The sequence below is a fragment of the Oncorhynchus tshawytscha genome, linkage group LG29 (genome assembly GCF_018296145.1).
Source record: "Oncorhynchus tshawytscha isolate Ot180627B linkage group LG29, Otsh_v2.0, whole genome shotgun sequence".
In the NCBI taxonomy this organism is placed as follows: Eukaryota; Metazoa; Chordata; class Actinopteri; order Salmoniformes; family Salmonidae; genus Oncorhynchus; species Oncorhynchus tshawytscha.
In genome coordinates this window covers 28,642,832-28,664,637 of record NC_056457.1, presented here as the reverse complement: position 1 = coordinate 28,664,637, position 21,806 = coordinate 28,642,832, and the positions used below count along the sequence as shown (strand labels likewise).

General features: G+C 47.4%; 1 protein-coding gene and 1 pseudogene across 2 annotated transcripts in view; one reads left to right on the top strand and one right to left on the bottom strand.

The window, feature by feature from the left end:
- Nucleotides 1–12,655: 12,655 nt before the first annotated feature.
- Nucleotides 12,656–14,087, top strand: LOC112227651 (annotated as a pseudogene).
- Nucleotides 14,088–14,699: 612 nt separating this feature from the next.
- The window catches only part of LOC112227652 (E3 ubiquitin-protein ligase MARCHF6-like), a 34,727-nt gene continuing 27,620 nt past the window's right edge, over nt 14,700–21,806 (bottom strand). For both annotated transcript variants that reach the window (XM_042308447.1, XM_042308448.1), the window contains exons 22-26: nt 20,001–20,135; nt 19,781–19,870; nt 17,648–17,780; nt 15,159–15,312; nt 14,700–14,910 (exon numbers count right to left, since the gene is read on the bottom strand). In XM_042308447.1, coding sequence (XP_042164381.1) covers nt 14,823–14,910; nt 15,159–15,312; nt 17,648–17,780; nt 19,781–19,870; nt 20,001–20,135 — 600 coding nt within the window. In that variant the 3' untranslated portion in view covers nt 14,700–14,822. The remainder of the gene's footprint in view (nt 14,911–15,158; nt 15,313–17,647; nt 17,781–19,780; nt 19,871–20,000; nt 20,136–21,806) is intronic.

Here is a 21,806-nt window from a genome sequence, read left to right as displayed (position 1 = left end):
AGGTTAAATAAAGGTGTTCTCAACTGGCCTACCAGGTTAAATAAAGGTGTTCTCAACTGGCCTACCAGGTTAAATAAAGGTGTTCTCAACTGGCCTACCAGGTTAAATAAAGGTGTTCTCAACTGGCCTACCAGGTTAAATAAAGGTGTTCTCAACTGGCCTACCAGGTTAAATAAAGGTGTTCTCAACTGGCCTACCAGGTTAAATAAAGGTGTTTTCAACTGGCCCACCAGGTTAAATAAAGGTGTTCTCAACTGGCCCACCAGGTTAAATAAAGGTGTTCTCAACTGGCCCACCAGGTTAAATAAAGGTGTTCTCAACTGGCCTACCTGGTTAAATAAAGGTGTTCTCAACTGGCCTACCTGGTTAAATAAAGGTGAAATAAAAAAATAATACAAAATAACACCTCATCATCAAAGGTCACACAAGCTGAGCCCCGCACACTTTTACATCACAGGGAATCCTACTGCATATGACACATACTGGTCCACTATAGACCTTAACTGTGAGGCACCTCATTTTCGAGAAAGAACAAGTACTGTACAACACAAAGAAGGCAGCTAGACAGGCTGGGAGGTTTCACCACCTGCTGGCCAGCACCAGTACTGCAAGGTGGCCCAGACACTTGGAACATGCAGGTAAACCTTAAACATCAAGTCACTTGGTTTCCATGACACTGCCCAATGATGTGAGAGCATTAAGGTATCAGGCATAGAATAAGAATGACTGCAATACTACAAGACATTCCCTTTCAATGGTCTATGATTCAGATTTTATGGGATTGCGCACGTGCTGGAAACACTTCCAGTTCAGAGGTCGGAGCAGCTGATTGGTCAGCCCTTTATTTGGCAACCAACGGTGACCTCAGACTGATCCCAATTGGCACTCTATTCCCCAGCCTGCACACTACTTTAACCCCTAAACCCTATGTGGCTCTGGTAGTGCACTCTATGGAGAAATAGGGTGTATTTTGAGACAACTCTCGTACAAGGTCATGTTCAAGCACAGTTGTGGTCAATTCCATTTCAATTCCAGTCAAATTAAAACAAACATTGATCAACGTGTAATAAACCCCTGACCATGAGGTGGAACTAGTTGAGGAGGAGCTTGAGGCCATACTGTATACTCTCACATGACATGACCTTCAGGGTCGACAAGCAGCTTGTGAATGCATGTAAGCCAAACTATCTAATCACCTTTCACTAAAACGTAAAGCTGGTCCTTGTAGGCTGTCAGGTACAGCAAACACCTGCCTTCCTGCACACTATCTATCTCTCTGTCCAAACAAATCTGCCCATATGCATGCAAGCAAACACACTTTCCCTCTCTTCACAAATCTGAAAACACAAACCTTTAGACAAACTAACTGTACCTGTCTTGAATCTATGTTTTTGGACATCAAGAATGCAGCACCTAATGTGATGGACATTAAAATGTAATATTGAAAGTGCAACCGTGTCATCTTGTGCTATGACATTATCAACCCCCGGTTGGAGTCCCCCCATTTCACTTCAGCAACGGTTTAGTCCGGCTTCCCCTCAATTGGGTCTTCTTTGCATAGTCCACCCATCCACCAATCCAAACACTCTGTTAAATGATGTGTAACACAATAATGTTTCTTCCATGTAGTCTTGGTGATATTTTCCAGATTCATACCATCAATTTGATAAATGTTGGGTGAACAATCTGTACAAAACCATTATGTTCCAGTACCTCCCAGCTCAGATATAGTCATCTTCTCCCAGTTCAGGTCCTTCCTCAGGCCTGGTCCATGTAACACTCAGCTTTTGGCACAGTTAGTCTCCACTCTGTAGTGTAAAGATGGATTACTATTCCTACTATTCCGTGTGATGCTGAGATCTATTAACTGTCCCGGGTGAACACTCAGGGTCACAGTCAACACAAATACATGTACAGAAGGCTGTGTGTGGTTCTTCCGTACAACTGCATGCATGGTTGTGTGTGTAACTTACTGATGATTAAAAAACAAGGCTGTAGGGTGCAACTATGGCGACGAGTGAAAGGAGTGCGTTTCCATGGTTATGCTGTGGGCCGTTTCTATAGCTACAGGTATGCATTGTGATGCTGTTTCTGTGGTGACAAACAAAAGTGTGGCGTTGCTTAAGGCATCATATTAGATGGCTGGTTTCTTCTCCTGAGACAATACGTTTAGTTTATGAAATCTAGTCACATAGAACACAGCTGTAATCAGGTGCAGAAATCTGGTTGGCTCACCTCGTTATGACTCGTTCTCCAACAGAGACCAAGGGTCAGGGGTTAAAGGTGCCTGAGCAGAATGTACATTCTAGATCTTATCAAGGGCTACTTACAGTAGTGAATGGATCTTTTTATTTTATTTTTAATTTAAACTTTTTCTCATACTGGTCCCACGTGGGAATCAAACCCACAACCCTGGTGTTGCAAGCGCCATGCTCTACCCACTGAGCCACTCAAGACGTACCAAATGTCATGGAGCCAAAGATTAACATTGACCAGACCAGATACCTACCAAACTTCAGGGTGTCATTCTCCAGGTGTTCTGTCACGTTGGCGTGTTGTTCGTTGCCTAGGAGACAGTTCTGAGACTCGCTGAGAGGACTGGGACGTCTTCAGTACTGGGAATAAAATAATAGATTTACAAACATCTGATTGATTGTGCATTACTGAACATATTTAGATAATAATATTTGACGTTACACTAGATAAAACAGTTTTAATCTCTCACGTTTCAGTTTATTCATCTACATCTGATAACTGTTTGTTGGTACTGTCACATTGATTGACCTTCTGATCGACTGATCAGTTTTGATGACCTTCTATTGGCCTTTGGCTGCGGGGGGATTGTGGGCTGTTCTGGGTCAATATTGACCAGCCGTGCTGGGAACATCAGTCCTTCTCCCTGACTGTAATACACCACACAGCACACCATTCACAACACATCACACAGTACCACACCACATCCAACACCACACCACAGTACCACACCACATCCAACATCACACCACACCTTAGTACCACACCCCACAGTATCACATCCCACAGTACTACACCACACAGTATCACATCCCACAGTACCACACCACACAGTACCACACCACACAGTACCACATCCCACAGTACCACACCACATCCAACATCACACCACACCACCACAGTACCACACCAGCACAGTACCACACCCACAGTACCACATCCCACAGTACCACACCACATCCAACATCACACCACATCCCACACCACACCACCACAGTACCACACCACACCAGCACAGTACCACACCACACAGTACCACATCCCACAGTACCACACCACATCCAACATCACATCACATCCCACAGTACCACATCCCACAGTACCACACTACACAGTACCACATCCCACAGTACCACATCCCACAGTACCACATCCCACAGTACCACACCACATCACACTACATCCCACATCACAGTACCACACCACACAGTACCACATCCCACAGTACCACACCACCACATCCCACAGTACCACATCCCACAGTTCCACACCACATCCCACACCACAGTATCACGTACCACATCCAACATCACACCACACCACAGAACCACACCACACAGTACCACACCACACAGTACCACATCCCACGGTACCACACCACACAGTACCACATCCCACAGTACCACACCACACCACAGTACCACACCACACAGTAACACGTCCCACAGTACCACACCACATCCAACATCACATCACACACCACCACACCACACAGTACCACACCACATCCCACAGTACCACACCGTACCACATCACATCCAACACCACACCACATCCCACACCACACCACAGTACCACACCACAGTACCACACCACACAGTACCACATCCAACATCACACCACACAGTACCACCCCACACCACAGTACAACAACACAGTACCAGTGTACTGTGGGTTGGCGCCCCCCTTTGGGTTGTGCCGTGGCGGAGATCTTTGTGGGCTATACTCGGCCTTGTCTCAGGATGGTAAGTTGGTGGTTGAAGATATCCCTCTAGTGGTGTGGGGGCTGTGCTTTGGCAAAGTGGGTGGGGCCACAGTGTCTCCTGACCCCTCCTGTCTCAGCCTCCAGTATTTATGCTGCAGTAGTTTATGTGTCGGGGGGCAAGGGTCAGTTTGTTATATCTGGAGTACTTCTCCTGTCCTATCCGGTGTCCTGTGTGAATTTAACTTCTTGGATATAGGGGGCGCTCTTTTAATTTATGGATAAAAAAACGTGCCCGTTTTGAGTGCAATATTTTGTCACGAAAAGATGCTCGACTATGAATATAATTGGCAGCTTTGGAAAGAAAACACTCTAACGTTTCCAAAACTGCAAAGATATTATCTGTGAGTGCCACAGAACTCATGCTACAGGCGAAACCAAGATGAAACTTCAACCAGGAAATGGGCAGAATTTTTGAGGCTCTGTTTTCCATTGTCTCCTTATATGGCTGTGAATGCGCCGGGAATGAGCCTGCCCTTTCTATCGTTTCTCCAAGGTGTCTGCAGCATTGTGACGTATTTGTAGGCATATCATTGGAAGATTGGCCATAAGAGACTACATTTGCCAGGGGTCCGCCCGGTGTCCTTTGTCTAAATTGGTGCGTAAACTTCAACTGGAGGCATTTTCCATTGAGATTCAGAGGAGAACGCACACTTCCACGAACGATATATCATCGAAGAGATATGTGAAAAACACGTTGAGGATTGATTCTAAACAACGTTTACCGTGTTTCAGTCGATATTATGGAGTTAATTTGGAAAAAAATTTGACGTTTTGATGACTGAATTTTCGGGTTTTTTTGGTAGCCAAACGTGACGCACCAAACGGAGCGATTTCTCCTAAACATATAATCTTTCAGGAAAAACTGAACATTTGCTATCTAACTGAGAGTCTCCTCATTGAAAACATCCGAAGTTCTTCAAAGGTAAATGATTTATTTGAATGTTTTTCTGGTTTTTGTGAAAATGTTGCCTGCTGATGCTAATGCTAAATGCTACGCTAGCTGCGCTAGCTATCAATACTGTAACACAAATGCTTGTTTTGCTATGGTTGAGAAGCATATTTTGAAAATCTGAGATGACAGTGTTGTTAACAAAAGGCTAAGCTTGAGAGCTAGCATATTAATTTCATTTCATTTGCGATTTTCATGAATAGTTAACGTTGTGTTATGCTAATGAGCTACGGGGATAATTACACTCCTGGATACAGGTTTTTTTTGTAGCTAAACGTGATGAACAAAACAGAGCGATTTGTCCTAAACAAATAATCTTTTTGGAAAAACTGAACATTTGCTATCTGAGAGTCTCCTCATTGAAAACATCTGAAGTTCTTCAAAGGTAAATGATTTTATTTGAATGCTTTTCTTGTTTGTGTGAAAATGTTGCATGCTGAATGCTACGTTAAATGCTACGCTAGCTATCAATAATCTTACACAAATGCTTGTTTTGCTATGGTTGAAAAGCATATTTTGAAAATCTGAGATGACAGTGTTGTTAACAAAAGGCTAAGCTTGAGAGCTAGCATATTAATTTCAGTTCTTTTGCGATTTTCATGAATAGTTAACGTTGTGTTATGCTAATGAGCTACGGGGATAATTACACTCCTGGATACAGGTTTTTTTTGTAGCTAAACGTGATGAACAAAACAGAGCGATTTGTCCTAAACAAATAATCTTTTTGGAAAAACTGAACATTTTCTATCTGAGAGTCTCCTCATTGAAAACATCTGAAGTTCTTCAAAGGTAAATGATTTTATTTGAATGCTTTTCTTGTTTGTGTGAAAATGTTGCATGCTGAATGCTACGCTAAATGCTACGCTAGCTATCAATAATCTTACACAAATGCTTGTTTTGCTATGGTTGAAAAGCATATTTTGAAAATCTGAGATGACAGTGTTGTTAACAAAAGGCTAAGCTTGAGAGCTAGCATATTAATTTCAGTTCATTTGCGATTTTCATGAATAGTTAACGTTGCGTTATGGTAATGAGCTTGAGGCTGTATTCACGATCCCGGATCCGGGATGGCTAGAATCAAGAGGTTTTTAAGTATGCTCTCTCTAATTCTCTTTTTCTCTCTTTCTTTCTCTCTCTCAGAGGACCTGAGCCCTAGGACCATGCCTCAGGACTACCTGGCATGATGACTCCTTGCTGTCCCCAGTCCACCTGGCCGTGCTGCTGCTCCAGTTTCAACTGTTCTGGCTGCGGCTATGGAATCCTGACCTGTTCACTGGACGTGCTACCTGTCCCTATTATTTGACCATGCTGGTCATTTATGAACATTTTAACATCTAGGCCATGTTCTGTTATAATATCCACCTGGCACAGACAGAAGAGGACTGGCCACCTTTCATAGCCTGGTTCCTCTCTAGGTTTCTTCCTAGGTTTTGGCCTTTCTAGGGAGTTCTTCCTAGCCACCGTGCTTCTACACCTGCATTGCTTGCTGTTTGGGGTTTTAGGCTGGGTTTCTGTACAGCACTTTGAGATCTCAGCTGATGTACGAAGGGCTATATAAATAAATTTGATTTGATTTTGATTTGATACCACACCACACCAAATCCCACACCACACAGTACCACAACACAGTACCACACCACACAGTACCACACCACACCATACAGTACCACACCACACCACACCACACCACACCATACAGTACCACACCACACCACACAGTACCACATCACACCACACAGTTCCACACAACACCACACACTCTGGTCTAGAGACTGGTTGTTACAAGTAGTGCACATCCATACATCTGATTCAGATTTCCTCCTTCCCACCACCTCATCCCTCCCTCCCTCCAACCTGGTGAAGATGGGTAGCTGCTAGAACTTTTTCCTGTGGAGCTTTGAATGCCTCTGAGGAAGGGGGAGAGAGGGGAAGAGAGCGAGAGAGCGAGAGAGAGAGCGAGAGCGAGAGGGGGAGAGCGAGAGGGGGAGAGCGAGAGCGAGAGGGGGGGCGAGATCGAGAGGGGGAGCGAGAGCGAGAGGGGGAGAGAGAGCGAGAGGGGGAGAGAGAGCGAGAGGGGGAGAGAGAGCGAGGGGAGAGAGAGCGAGGGGGAGAGAGAGCGAGGGGGAGAGAGAGCGAGAGGGGGAGAGAGAGCGAGAGGGGGGAGAGAGAGCGAGAGGGGGGAGAGAGAGCGAGAGGGGGAGAGAGAGCGAGAGGGGGGGAGAGAGAGCGAGAGGGGGAGAGAGAGCGAGAGGGGGGAGAGAGAGAGCGAGAGGGGGAGAGAGAGCGAGAGGGGGAGAGAGAGAGCGAGGGGGGAGAGAGAGGGAGAGAGAGAGGGGGGAGAGAGAGAGAGGGGGAGAGAGAGCGAGGGGGAGAGAGAGCGGGGGAGAGAGAGCGAGGGGGAGAGAGAGCGAGAGGGGGAGAGAGAGCGAGAGGGGGGGAGAGAGGGGGAGAGAGGGGGAGAGAGAGCGAGGGGGAGAGAGAGCGAGGGGGAGAGAGCGAGGGGGAGAGAGAGCGAGGGGGAGAGAGAGCGAGGGGGAGAGAGGGAAGGAGGGGGAGAGAGGGAAGGAGGGGGAGAGAGAGCGAGGGGAAGAGAGGGAAGGAGGGGGAGAGAGAGGGGAGGGGGGAGAGAGGGAGGGGGAGAGGAAAGGAGGGGGAGAGAGAGGGAGGGGGAGAGAGAGGGAGGGGGAGAGAGAGGGAGGGGGAGAGGAAAGGAGGGGGAGAGAGAGGGAGGGGGAGAGGAGGGATAGAGAGAGAGAGAGGGGAGAGGAGGGAGGGATGAGAGGGAGAGGAGAGAGGGAGGGACGGTGGTAGGATAGGGGAGAGAGACGTAGGGTAGAGCGAGAGAGCAAACGAATGAGACGGGGAAAGGTTGGAATTTGTTAGATTACTTGTTAGATATTACTGCACGGTCGGAATTAAACGCATAATCATTTCGCTCCACTCGCAATATCATCTGCTAACCATGTGTATGTGAGGGGGTGAAAGAGAGAAAGTGTGTTAACCCTGTCAGTCCCGAGACCCCTGCAAAAAAATCAGATTTTTGTCTGCATGTACAGCCCTTATATTTAGCCTCACAATTAAGTATTTTAAAGAAATGATTACCATTCAGACTCCACATTGGCGATCTGCCCTTGTCTCACAAACACCTCTCTATCTCAGCCCACATTAATTAAACACCGTGTTTAAAAGGGGTTAGACGTCCAAAACCCACTGGCTTCAGGGTGGGACTGTAGGTGAGGAGGACAGAGGAGAACAGAGCAGCAGGGAGGTGGCAAAGTCAGGGGTGGTGAAATGCCACAGACAGGAGGGCATGGTAGAAATGAACAGAGGGGAAGGAAGGGGGGGGACAGGAGGCCATGGTAGAAATGAACAGAGGGGAAGGAAGGGGGGGGACAGGAGGGCATGGTAGAAATGAACAGAGGGGAAGGAAGGGGGGACAGGAGGGCATGGTAGAAATGAACAGAGGGGAAGGAAGGGGGGACAGGAGGGCATGGTAGAAATGAACAGAGGGGAAGGAAGGGGGGACAGGAGGGCATGGTAGAAATGAACAGAGGGGAAGGAAGGGGGGACAGGAGGGCATGGTAGAAATGAACAGAGGGGAAGGAAGGGGGGACAGGAGGGCATGGTAGAAATGAACAGAGGGGAAGGAAGGGGGACAGGAGGGCATGGTAGAAATGAACAGAGGGGAAGGAAGGGGGGACAGGAGGGCATGGTAGAAATGAACAGAGGGGAAGGAAGGGGGGACAGGAGGGCATGGTAGAAATGAACAGAGGGGAAGAAGAGGGGGCAGGAGGGCATGGTAGACATGAACAGAGGGGAAGGAGAGGGGGCAGGAGGGCATGGTAGAAACGAACGGAGAGGAAGGAAGGGGGGACAGGAGGGCATGGATGACATGAACGGAGAAGAAGGAAGGGGGGACAGGAGGGCATGGATGACATGAACGGAGAAGAAGGAAGGGGGGACAGAGGAGGGCATGGTTGACATGAACGGAGAAGAAGGAAGGGGGGACAGGAGGGCATGGTAGAAATGAACAGAGAGGAAGGAGGGGGGACAGGAGGGCATGGTAGACATGAACGGAGAGGAAGGGGGGCAGGGCATGGTAGAAATGAACGGAGAGGAAGGAGGGGGAGGGGGACAGGAGGGCATGGTAGACATGAACGGATAGACCAGGGGACAATAATCATGTCTGTGTGTGATGGAGAGAGAGAGAAAGGGGGGGGGTCAGAGGGGAGGCTAAATGTGAACAGACTGAGGGATGGAGGAGATGGGAAATCATTACTCACTGTCCAGAACTTGATGGAATACTGCAGTACGTGGCTGCAATGAACAAACAGAAATATCCCACACAGTTGTTCACCCTGAAAGAAAGACTTTGATTAATCCAATTTTGATAAACTCTCATATCAATTGGGTGAAATACCACAGTCTGCCATCACAGCAGCAAGATTTGTGACAACCAGTGAAGAACAAACACCACTGTAAATACAACCCATATTTATGTTTACTGTTCATTTCACTTTTGTTTCGAGAGCGCGAGAGAGAGCGAGAGCGAAGTTGAGTTATGACCTTACTTCGTCTGAACATTAGAACAGTACACTTACACATCATTGGAGATGTTTCAGGGCAGGTATCTAAAGGAAAGGTACCTCTTTGGAGAGGTTGGCAGGACTGGTTAAGATGGTGTTCCAGTAGGACCACACAAACATGATGGTCAGGTGGAAGAACACCATGTAGAGGACTGCAAGAGGCACATACAGTCCCAGTCAGAGACACATTGCAGTAAACACAGTCAAAACATCCAGGACAAGTCTACGAAGGGTTGCATTTTGTAGTAGTTTCATAATTGACTCTGAACTGTGTGTGTGTGTTTGTGTGTACCACCGAGGTTCACCGCACTGCAAAAGCTGAATCTCTCCTTTGTTCTCATCCTCCTAGATCTATCCGCTGCCTTGGACATCGTGAACCATCAGATCCTCCTCTCGACCCTCTCAGGGGCATCTCAGGCTCTGCACACTTCTAGGACCTCTCCTCTCTATACACCAAGTCACTCGGATCCGTCATATCCTCACACGGTCTCTAATATCAACATATGACTAGGATGACAAAAACAACAGGTACCCAAGCTAAGCCCTGTTGACAGCATTGCAGTATGTGGGTGGGCGCCATCTTTACTCTCCCATCTGAAGGGTTTCCACTAGATGGCACCAGTGCTTCATTTGAGCTGGATCCTGCCAGAACAGGATCCGGAACATCTCGGATTTGACTTGGTTTGTTCCGGGACCTATTTGCCCAGATCCGGTACCACTCAGATTTGACTTGGTTTGTTCCGGGACCTATTTGCCCAGATCCCGTACCACTCAGATTTGACTTGGTTTGTTCCGGCATCTTGACCTCTCACAGCATGATTGATTAATTATTTCACTGCTCGCACGGTAGACATTCTAATAAAAGCAATCAGTGTTAAGGTCACAACGTAATCACTTCACGTAGCCTAGTCTAGTCATGTCCCTACTGAATCTGAAGCGTGGGAAAGCCAGATAAAAAATGTATAAGAAAAGGCAATCGAGTTTGACATTTTTCAAGCCAAAAATCCAGAGAAAGATGGTGAATTGAATCCAGAACGAGCCAGAGAACTGTCAGTGCCGGAGGAGAGGAGTGAGGGGGCAAACTGTTCCTGAGGTCGATGCTAATCCCGCCAGTTCAGCATGACCACTGGCACCTCCACTAGCTAATAGGCCTGCTAGTGAGTTAGACTCAGTGGGAGAGGGAGACGGGGAGCTGGGAGGAGGGGGGCAGTGCATCCACCTACAAAGCGAAGATTTAACCCCTGGCTTGTCATGGGGTTGGGCTGGACAACATGCAAAAAGGTATGGCGCTTGTGTCTACAAACAACTGGAGGGATTCCACTAGCAGAAGAGTGGGTGGAGTGTACAGTAAATGACTGTCCTATGCATCAGACTTACAAACAACTGGAGGGATTCCACTAGCAGAAGAGTGGGTGGAGTGTACAGTAAATGACTGTCCTATGCATCAGACTTACAAACAACAACAACAAAGAGCCCTCAGTAAAAAGATTTTGGAACATGCCTGAACCAAGGCGCATTTTGTGGCAGCAAGCCTTGTAGACAAGGCTAAAGAGGACACCCAGGTTAACACTCAAGACGAAGAAGAAGGAACAAAAGATAGAAACTACAGCCAAAGTCTTCAGAACAGCCTTAGAAGGAGGTTAAACATCAGCCACAGGCCCAGACAGTCTTCAGAACAGCCTTAGAAGGAGGTTAAACATCACAGCCACAGGCCCAGACAGTCTTCAGAACAGCCTTAGAAGGAGGTTAAACATCAGCCACAGGCCCAGACAGTCTTCAGAACAGCCTTAGAAGGAGGTTAAACATCACAGCCACAGGCCCAGACAGTCTTCAGAACAGCCTTAGAAGGAGGTTAAACATCACAGCCACAGGCCCAGACAGTCTTCAGAACAGCCTTAGAAGGAGATTAAACATCACAGCCACATGCCCGCTCATGGCTTTGAGCAAGAAGTTGACTCTCAGGAGTTAAATGGACTTGCAACGGGGAGAGTAATTGTGGGTGGTTTTGAAAACTAAGGCAGGACATTATTCCCTGTAACTTGTAATCTTGATGTGCTTCATATTACCACAGAGGCAGCAGGCCTATATATTCTCATGTGTGTGTTCTGCTGTAGCCTACATTGATTTATTTCATTTGAAGTTATATTCCGATATTGCGCTATATGTTTTACTGCTACATCGATGTCTTGAAAATGATATGAAATTCGGGTCTTGTGAACCCCACAGCGGGTGTTCTGCAGCGTCTTCTTAACAGTTTGTTGTACATTGATGTCTAGAAAATTGGGCTACATGAAATTCGGACTTGTGTAAACACCGCTATACTCAAGTATGTGGGCATACTGCAGTGAATTCTAAAATACTTTGAATAAATTAGCACCTTGGAGTGCTGTCCGTTTCACCTCCATAGATAGTAGGCTACTTGGAGAGTGCTGTCTACTATCTATGGAGGTGAAACGGACAGCACTCTCCAAGTAGCCTACTATCTATGGAGGTGAAACAGGACAGCACTCTTCAAGTAGGTAGTAGGCTACTTGGCTGCCATGGTGTTTTGGACACTTTTTTCCTCATTGTGTTCCGGTACCTCTGAGCCCCCGGATACCCCCACCCACCCCATCTCGCTCCGCTCACTGTGTTCCAGGCCTTGAGGTACAAATTAGCACTACTATAACGTAAAAATACATGTATATATATTTTTTGGGTGGTCTCAATTTAAGGTTAGCAGTGAGGTTAAAGTTAGGTTTAAAATCAAATTTTAAAGACATAAATAGTAGAAATGTGCGGCGATTATAACTTTGTAGCTGTGGTATCTGGTGACGATCCCACCCCATGGGAGAGTTTGCGTGACGTCACCGACCACACTCCCCTGTGCATTTCCCTTCGTCTCCCGGTAGAGTGTGCAAGTGTCCCACACTTATATATATAGTATATATGTAAGGTTTACATCCTGTTGTATTCGGCGCTAGTTCATCTGGGGTGTATTCATTACGCCGATTCTGTTGCAAAATATCCTCTCTGTTGCGCAACCGATTACATGCAATTGTAGGTCCCTTTCTGTTTGCTTCCGTCTGGTTGTTAAACGGTAACGAATAAGCCCTGGCCCGGAAATAAAATAAAAGGAGAAGCTTTGGAGTTCTGTTTTGCATGCTTTTGTTAATCTCTTGATTTCTAGTTTCGATTTTGGATGCCTTTGTTAAATTAACCTTAATCAGGTCCCTAGACATATTCTACTAATCTAGGCGTCTCTTTAATTAGGATTGTATATTGTATGAGTTTTAGACCTGGACCTACAATACCTGCTTGCTTTATTAGCGTTCAGTCTGCTTGGACTATTCTTTCCAAATCACTAATGATTGGTGTGTCCGCCAGGAGGCAGCACGTCCGCTTACCAGGGTAATATATAACCTTTGGCAGGACTGAAAGCAGACTGAAAGGAATATCCTACACACCACAGGAACTGCAGATTTCGCCTAATCTATTTTCAAAATCCCAGGCATAGCATATCTTCCCATCGACATTGTTATTAAAGATACATCGTATTTTGTATAAAGTGAACGAAATATTTTACTTTTTAAAAAACATTTTCGATTAGGAAGTTCTCGATTAGAAATGGATGTTCAGAAGTATTTTCTACGCATTGGGTATGAGGGACCAGCGTTGCCAACGCCGACCTTGGACGCGCTCCAGCGTGTACACCGCTGTCATCTGAGGACTCCCTTTCGAGAATCTCACCATCCACAGCGGGGGGCGCGTACGACTCGAACTCCCGCACCTCTATGATAAAATCGTTAACCACCGCCGCGGAGGGTTCTGCTTCGAGAACAACGGTCTGTTCTCCTGGCTTCTGTCGGAAATGGGATTCGAGGTCACCATCCTAGCGAGCCAAGTGAGAGACGCCATCACAGGGTGGTACGGCCCGCCGTTCGGCCACTTCATCTCCATGGTGATGCTCGAGGGGCATCGGTGGCTGTGCGACGTGGCATTTGGTGGATCAGGGTTCGAGCTCCCCATGTCCTTAGAGACGGAAGAACCTCAGAAGCAGGGCCACAGAGTGTACAGGATCAGACGAGCGGGAGAGATGCACTTTCTGGAGTGGCAAGATGAAGAGAGAGAAACTGGGCTCTGGACTGAGCTATACAAGTTCACTCTGGACACAAGACACAGAGGAGACTTCATAGAGATGTGTGACTACCATCAGAGCTCCCCTAGCTCCATCTTCTTCTGCAAGTCTCTCTGCTCCATGCTGAAGCCTACCGGGAGGCTCACCTACATGGGCCATAAACTCATCACCACCCAGTTTCCCTCAGATGAAGCTGGGACTGTGACTAAAGCCAGCAGAGAGCTGACTGATGAAGAGATACCTGACATACTAAAAGAGGAGTTTGGAATAATACTGGAATCTCAACTTGTCCCAAAGGATGAAACTATGACACCACCCCTCAACATTTTTTAAAATGTTTTTCTCTTCTTCTTCATGATAAACAAGACAGAAACAAATTGTGAGTTTGATTTAATAAATTAATATACATACACTTAAGATGTACAATGGTCATTGCATTAATCCAAATCTGTCCAATTTCAGACAAGTCTGCATCCAAAGTATTTACATATGTACAATCCTCAGGCTGCACTTAACACTTAGCAAGGCATGAACATGACAGGGAGAGGGGGGGAAGGAGAGAGAGGGAAAGGGAGGGGAGAGGAAGGGAGAGAGGGGGAGAGAGAGAGAGGAAGGGGAGAGGGGGAGAGAGAGAGGAAGGGAGAGGGGGGGGAGAGAGAGAGAGGAAGGGGAGGGGGGGAGAGAGAGAGGAAGGGAGAGAGGGGGAGAGAGAGAGGAAGGGAGAGAGAGAGAGAGGAAGGAGGAGAGAGGAGAGGAGGAGAGGGGGAGAGAGAGAGAGGAAGGGAGAGGGGAGAGAGAGAGGAAGGGAGAGAGGGGAGAGAGAGAGAAGGGAGAGAGGGAGAGAGAGAGAGGAAGGGAGAGAGAGAGGAGAGAGAGAGAGGAAGGAGAGAGGGAGAGAGAGAGGAAGGGGAGAGGGGGAGAGAGAGGAAGGGAGAGGAGAGAGAGAGAGGAAGGAGAGAGAGAGAGAGAGGGAGAGAGGAAGGGGAGAGGAGGGAGAGGGGGAGAGGGGGGAGGGAGGGGGAGAGAGGGGGAGAGAGGGGGAGGGGTGGAAGGAGGGTGAGGGAGGGATGGAGGGAGAGAGAGAGAGGGGGAGGGAGAGAGAGAGAGGGGGAGGGAGGACACGAGATGGGTGGTTTCCAAAAGCAAACTTGACTACTCTGGGATAGAGTTAGGGGGAGGAACAGAGCTGGTTCCCCTAGCCTTGCGTTCGTAGTTGACAAGCCGCTGGCCAACCAGGTACCTGCAGGAAGGCAAAGAGGACACGGGGTTAAAAAAACACAGTCACATGTCAATCACAATACTAGAGCATTTACCTAGTTTGTGTCAGCTGCAGATCAAGACCTTGAATAGTTAAAATCAGATGTGGAAGTGCTGGGCTGGAACAAAAGCCTGCATATCCTGAAACTCCCTGGGACCAGGGTTGTACTATCCCTATACAAGGAGCTGTTAAGGAACAGGCCAGGTATGGAGATAGGGGTGGGTGCTTACTTGTCGTTCTTGATGTGTTCGTAAAGACGCTTGAACTGTCGTATCTGGAAGGAGAGGATGCCGATGATGGACACCACCATCAGGAGGAACGGGTAGATCCTCCTCTGAATCAGAATCTGCATCTCTGGAGTCACACCTGACACACCTGACAGACCTGCCACACCAGGAGGGGAACAGATCTATTAGTAGTTATATCTGGAGTTACACCAGGAGGGGTACAGATCTATTAGTAGAGTTATATCTGGAGTCACACCAGGAGGGGTACAGATCTATTAGTAGAGTTATATCTGGAGTCACACCAGGAGGGGTACAGATCTATTAGTAGAGTTATATCTGGAGTCACACCAGGAGGGGTACAGATCTATTAGTAGAGTTATATCTGGAGTCACAGGAGGGGTACAGATCTATTAGTAGAGTTATATCTGGAGTCACACCAGGAGGGGTACAGATCTATTAGTAGAGTTATATCTGGAGTCACACCAGGAGGGGTACAGATCTATTAGTAGAGTTATATCTGGAGTCACACCAGGAGGGGTACAGATCTATTAGTAGAGTTATATCTGGAGTCACACCAGGAGGGGTACAGATCTATTAGTAGAGTTATATCTGGAGTCACACCAGGAGGGGTACAGATCTATTAGTAGAGTTAGAGCTGAACACTTCATACTCACCCACAAGTGTGTCACTTCCCATGAACATGCAAACAAACAAACACACACACACACACACACACACACACACACACACACACACCACACACTGATCTATTAGTGACTGACCACACAGTCACACCCCGGCTGATCTATTACACACACACACACACACACACACACACACACACTGTTGACTGACCACGGCATACTCACCCCGGCTGCTATGACGTAGGGGACACACACACACACACACACTGTTGACTGACCTACGGCAGGTACGACCCCGGCTGCTATGACGTAGGGGACACACACACACACACACACTGTTGACTGACCTACGGCAGGTACGACCCCGGCTGCTATGACGTAGGGGGGACACACACACACACACACTGTTGACTGACCTACGGCAGGTACGGCCCGGCTGCTATGACGTAGGGGACACACACACACACACTGTTGACTGACCTACGGCAGGTACGACCCCGGCTGCTATGACGTAGGGGACACACACACACACACACACACTGTTGACTGACCTACGGCAGGTACGACCCCGGCTGCTATGACGTAGGGGACACACACACACACTGTTGACTGACCTACGGCAGGTACGACCCCGGCTGCTATGACGTAGGGGACACACACACACTGTTGACTGACCTACGGCAGGTACGACCCCGGCTGCTATGACGTAGGGGACACACACACACTGTTGACTGACCTACGGCAGGTACGACCCCGGCTGCTATGACGTAGGGGACACACACACACACACACTGTTGACTGACCTACGGCAGGTACGACCCGGCTGCTATGACGTAGGGGACACACACACACACACTGTTGACTGACCTACGGCAGGTACGACCCGGCTGCTATGACGTAGGGGACACACACACACACACTGTTGACTGACCTACGGCAGGTACGACCCCGGCTGCTATGACGTAGGGGACACACACACACACTGTTGACTGACCTACGGCAGGTACGACCCGGCTGCTATGACGTAGGGGACACACACACACACACTGTTGACTGACCTACGGCAGGTACGACCCCGGCCGCTATGACGTAGGGGACACACACACACACACACACACACACTGTTGACTGACAGACGGCAGGTACGACCCCGGCTGCTATGACGTAGGGGACACACACACACACACTGTTGACTGACCTACGGCAGGTACGACCCCGGCTGCTATGACGTAGGGGACACACACACACACACTGTTGACTGACCTACGGCAGGTACGACCCCGGCTGCTATGACGTAGGGGGGACACACACACACTGTTGACTGACCTACGGCAGGTACGACCCCGGCTGCTATGACGTAGGGACACACACACACACTGTTGACTGACCTACGGCAGGTACGACCCCGGCTGCTATGACGTAGGACACACACACACACACACACTGTTGACTGACCTACGGCAGGTACGACCCGGCTGCTATGACGTAGGACACACACACACACACACACTGTTGACTGACCTGACGGCAGGTACGGCACCCCGGCTGCTATGACGTAGGACACACACACACACACTGTTGACTGACCTACGGCAGGTACGACCCCGGCTGCTATGACGTAGGGGACACACACACACACACTGTTGACTGACCTACGGCAGGTACGACCCCGGCTGCTATGACGTAGGGGACACACACACACACACACACTGTTGACTGACCTACGGCAGGTACGACCCGGCTGCTATGACGTAGGACACACACACACACACACTGTTGACTGACCTACGGCAGGTACGACCCCGGCTGCTATGACGTAGGACACACACACACACACTGTTGACTGACCTACGGCAGGTACGACCCCGGCTGCTATGACGTAGGGGACACACAGGGACAGCAGCAGCACCGAGATGACAGGGGCAGCCAGCTTACAGATGATGAAATGGAGGTCGATGTTCCTGATGCCGTTAGCATACACCTGACAGGAGGAGAGGTGGCAATGTTACCCCCTCGCCGGTCACTTTACACAGGGTCGAAATCTATTGTTCACGTAGGGGGAAAGTTATGTCACAAGCGCCGAATACAACAGGTGTAGTAGAGCTTACCGTGAAATGCCGAATACAACAGGTGTAGTAGACCTTACAGTGAAATACTGAATACAACAGGTGTAGTAGAGCTTACCGTGAAATGCCGAATACAACAGGTGTAGTAGACCTTACAGTGAAATGCTGAATACAACAGGTGTAGTAGACCTTACAGTGAAATGCTGAATACAACAGGTGTAGTAGACCTTACAGTGAAATGCTGAATACAACAGGTGTAGTAGAGCTTACCGTGAAATGCCGAATACAACAGGTGTAGTAGACCTTACAGTGAAATGCTGAATACAACAGGTGTAGTAGACCTTACAGTGAAATGCTGAATACAACAGGTGTAGTAGACCTTACAGTGAAATGCTGAATACAACAGGTGTAGTAGACCTTACAGTGAAATGCTGAATACAACAGGTGTAGACCTCACAGTGAAATGCTGAATACAACAGGTGTAGACCTCACAGTGAAATGCCGAATACAACAGGTGTAGTAGACCTTACAGTGAAATGCTGAATTACAACAGGTGTAGTAGACCTTACAGTGAAATGCTGAATTACAACAGGTGTAGTAGACCTTACAGTGAAATGCTGAATACAACAGGTGTAGTAGACCTTACAGTGAAATGCTGAATACAACAGGTGTAGTAGACCTTACAGTGAAATGCTGAATACAACAGGTGTAGTAGACCTTATAGTGAAATGCTGAATACAACAGGTGTAGTAGACCTTACAGTGAAATGCTGAATACAACAGGTGTAGTAGACCTTACAGTGAAATGATGAATTACAACAGGTGTAGTAGACCTTACAGTGAAATGCTGAATACAACAGGTGTAGGTAGACCTTACAGTGAAATGCTGAATACAACAGGTGTAGTAGAGCTTACAGTGAAATGCTGAATACAACAGGTGTAGTAGACCTTACAGTGAAATGCTGAATACAACAGGTGTAGACCTTACAGTGAAATGCTGAATACAACAGGTGTAGACCTTACAGTGAAATGCTGAATACAACAGGTGTAGTAGAGCTTACAGTGAAATGCTGAATTACAACAGGTGTAGTAGACCTTACAGTGAAATGCTGAATACAACAGGTGTAGTAGACCTTACAGTAAAATGCTGAATACAACAGGTGTAGTAGAGCTTACAGTGAAATGCTGAATACAACAGGTGTAGTAGACCTTACAGTGAAATGCTGAATACAACAGGTGTAGTAGACCTTACAGTGAAATGCTGAATACAACAGGTGTAGTAGACCTTACAGTGAAATGCTGACTTACAAGCCCTTAACCAACAATGCAGTTCAAGAAATAGAGTTAAGAAAATATTTACAAAACTAAACTAAAAGTGAAAACAATAAGTAACAGAAGAAAATGACATAACAATAACGAGGTTATATACAGGGGGCACCGGTACCGAGTCAGTGTGCAGGGGACAGGTTTGTCAGGGTCATTTGTAAAGTGACTATGCATAGATAATAAACAGTGAGTAGCAGCAGTGTAAAAACAAATGGAAATAGTCCGGGTGGCCATTTGACTAATTGTTCAGCAGTCTCATGGCTTGGGGGTAGAAGCTGTTAAGGAGTCTTTTGGTCCGAGACTTGGCACTCCGGTACCGCTTGCCGTGTGGTAGCAGAGAGAACAGTCTATGACTTGGGTAACTGGAGCCTTCGACTATTGTTTGGGCTTTCCTCTGACATCGCTTGGTATAGGAGGTCCTGGATGTCAGGAAGTTTGGCCCCAGTGATGAACTGAGCCCTATGCACTATCCACTAGCCTTACGGTCGGATGCCGAGCAGTTTAATTAGTAACAACGGAAAGAGTTGGTCAAACTTGGTGTGAGATTGATCATTGTATAAGTGATAGCGACGTGGTGCAGGGTAACACACCTGTTCTATGACCGTCTTCAGCCACCACTGTGGACCCATGAGGGTGATGGCAGCGATGATTTTGGCATGGAGCACCCCCAGAGCCCAGTCCTACACACACCAGATAAAACAGTGACCTTTACTATTACACACAAGATACCATAAAAAACCAGTGATGTTTACTACCACACACACGATACCATATAAAAACCAGTGATGTTTACTACTACACACACAGTACCTGCCAGGGGTAGAAGAGAGGCGTCTGGTCCAGAGGAACGCGTAGGGGAGCAACGATGACCAGCTCAAACAGCAGGCCCAATAGTAGAGGGATAACACCAGCCACCAGCAACGCTACGACCAGAGTCTTCAGAATCTACACACACACACACACACACACAACATTAAAGGTAAGACATGATTGGATGTTGAAATATAAATCATAATGGCATGAAGATATTAACCCTGGACATACAGCCATCTCCATAACTAGTACAACCTACTATACACACTTCCAGAAAAGTGGATTTGGTCATTATTAGGATCCCAATTAGCCCCTGCAAAAGCATTAGCTACTCTTCCTGGGGTCCACATGAAACATGACACATAGTACAGAATACAGTTAAGGACTGAAACACACATCTAAAAACATCAGTCTATACATCAGTACATACAAACAACATCTAGCTGTAACACATACAGCACTACAGCACAAATTACAATATAAGATACATAAAATGTATGTCTCTTCACAGTCCCTTTTGTGCAGTAAGGTGTTCTTTTGTCTGTGTTTTGAAACTGGTTTTATTGCTAGTTTGAGTTACCTGGGTTACCAGGGAGTTCCATGTAGTCATGGCTCTATTTAATACTGTGTGTTTCCCAGCCTCTGTTCTGGACCTGGGTACTGTAAAGAGACCTCTGGTTGCATGTCTTGTGTTGTACCGATGAGGGTCCGAACTGTGTTGCCAACTGCATGAACAGACCGTTCGGTACCTTCAACACATTAACACCAAGACCAAAAGTGATGCAGTCAATCTCTCCTCAACTTTGAGCCAGTAGAAACTGACATGCACGTTACTGACACATTCCCTCCGTGTACGTCTGTGAGATACGTGCTGTTTTGTTCTGGACCAACTGCAATTGACCTTTGTCCTTCTCTGCCGCACATGACCCCACAGCTGGGCAGTAGTCCAGGTGAAACTACACATGACCCCACAGCTGGGCAGTAGTCCAGGTGAAACTACACATGACCCCACAGCTGGGCAGTAGTCAAGGTGTGACAAAACTTAGGCCTGTTGGACATGTCTGGTCAACTGAGATGTCAAGGCAGAGCAACACCCTATCATGGACAGACCTCTTCCCATTTTTAGCAACCATTGAGTCGTTATGTTTTGACGATGAAAGCTTGCTATCTAGGGTTACACCTAGCAGTCGTCTCCTTAACTTGCTCAAATAGCCACATTATTCAACAATAGGTGTAAGCAAGGTTTAGCGTTGAGCGAGTGATTTGTCTCCAAAATGATGCTTTTAGTTGAGATACTTAGTGGCAGCCTATTGCTAGTTACCCATTCTAAAAGTGACTGGAGCTCTGTTTTATTTGACTGTTGAGTCGTCAGCGTACATAGACCCATTCTAAAAGTGACTGGAGCTGTTTTATTTGACTGTTGAGTCGTCAGCGTACATAGACCCATTCTAAAAGTGACTGGAGCTCTGTTTTATTTGACTGTTGAGTCGTCAGCGTACATAGACCCATTCTAAAAGTGACTGGAGCTCTGTTTTATTTGACTGTTGAGTCGTCAGCGTACATAGACCCATTCTAAAAGTGACTGGAGCTCTGTTTTATTTGACTGTTGAGTCGTCAGCGTACATAGACCCATTCTAAAAGTGACTGGAGCTCTGTTTTATTTGACTGTTGAGTCGTCAGCGTACATAGACCCATTCTAAAAGTGACTGGAGCTCTCTGTTTTATTTGACTGTTGAGTCGTCAGCGTACAGACACAACAGGATTCATTCAAGGCCGGCTGCCACACTTAACTGAATTTGCACG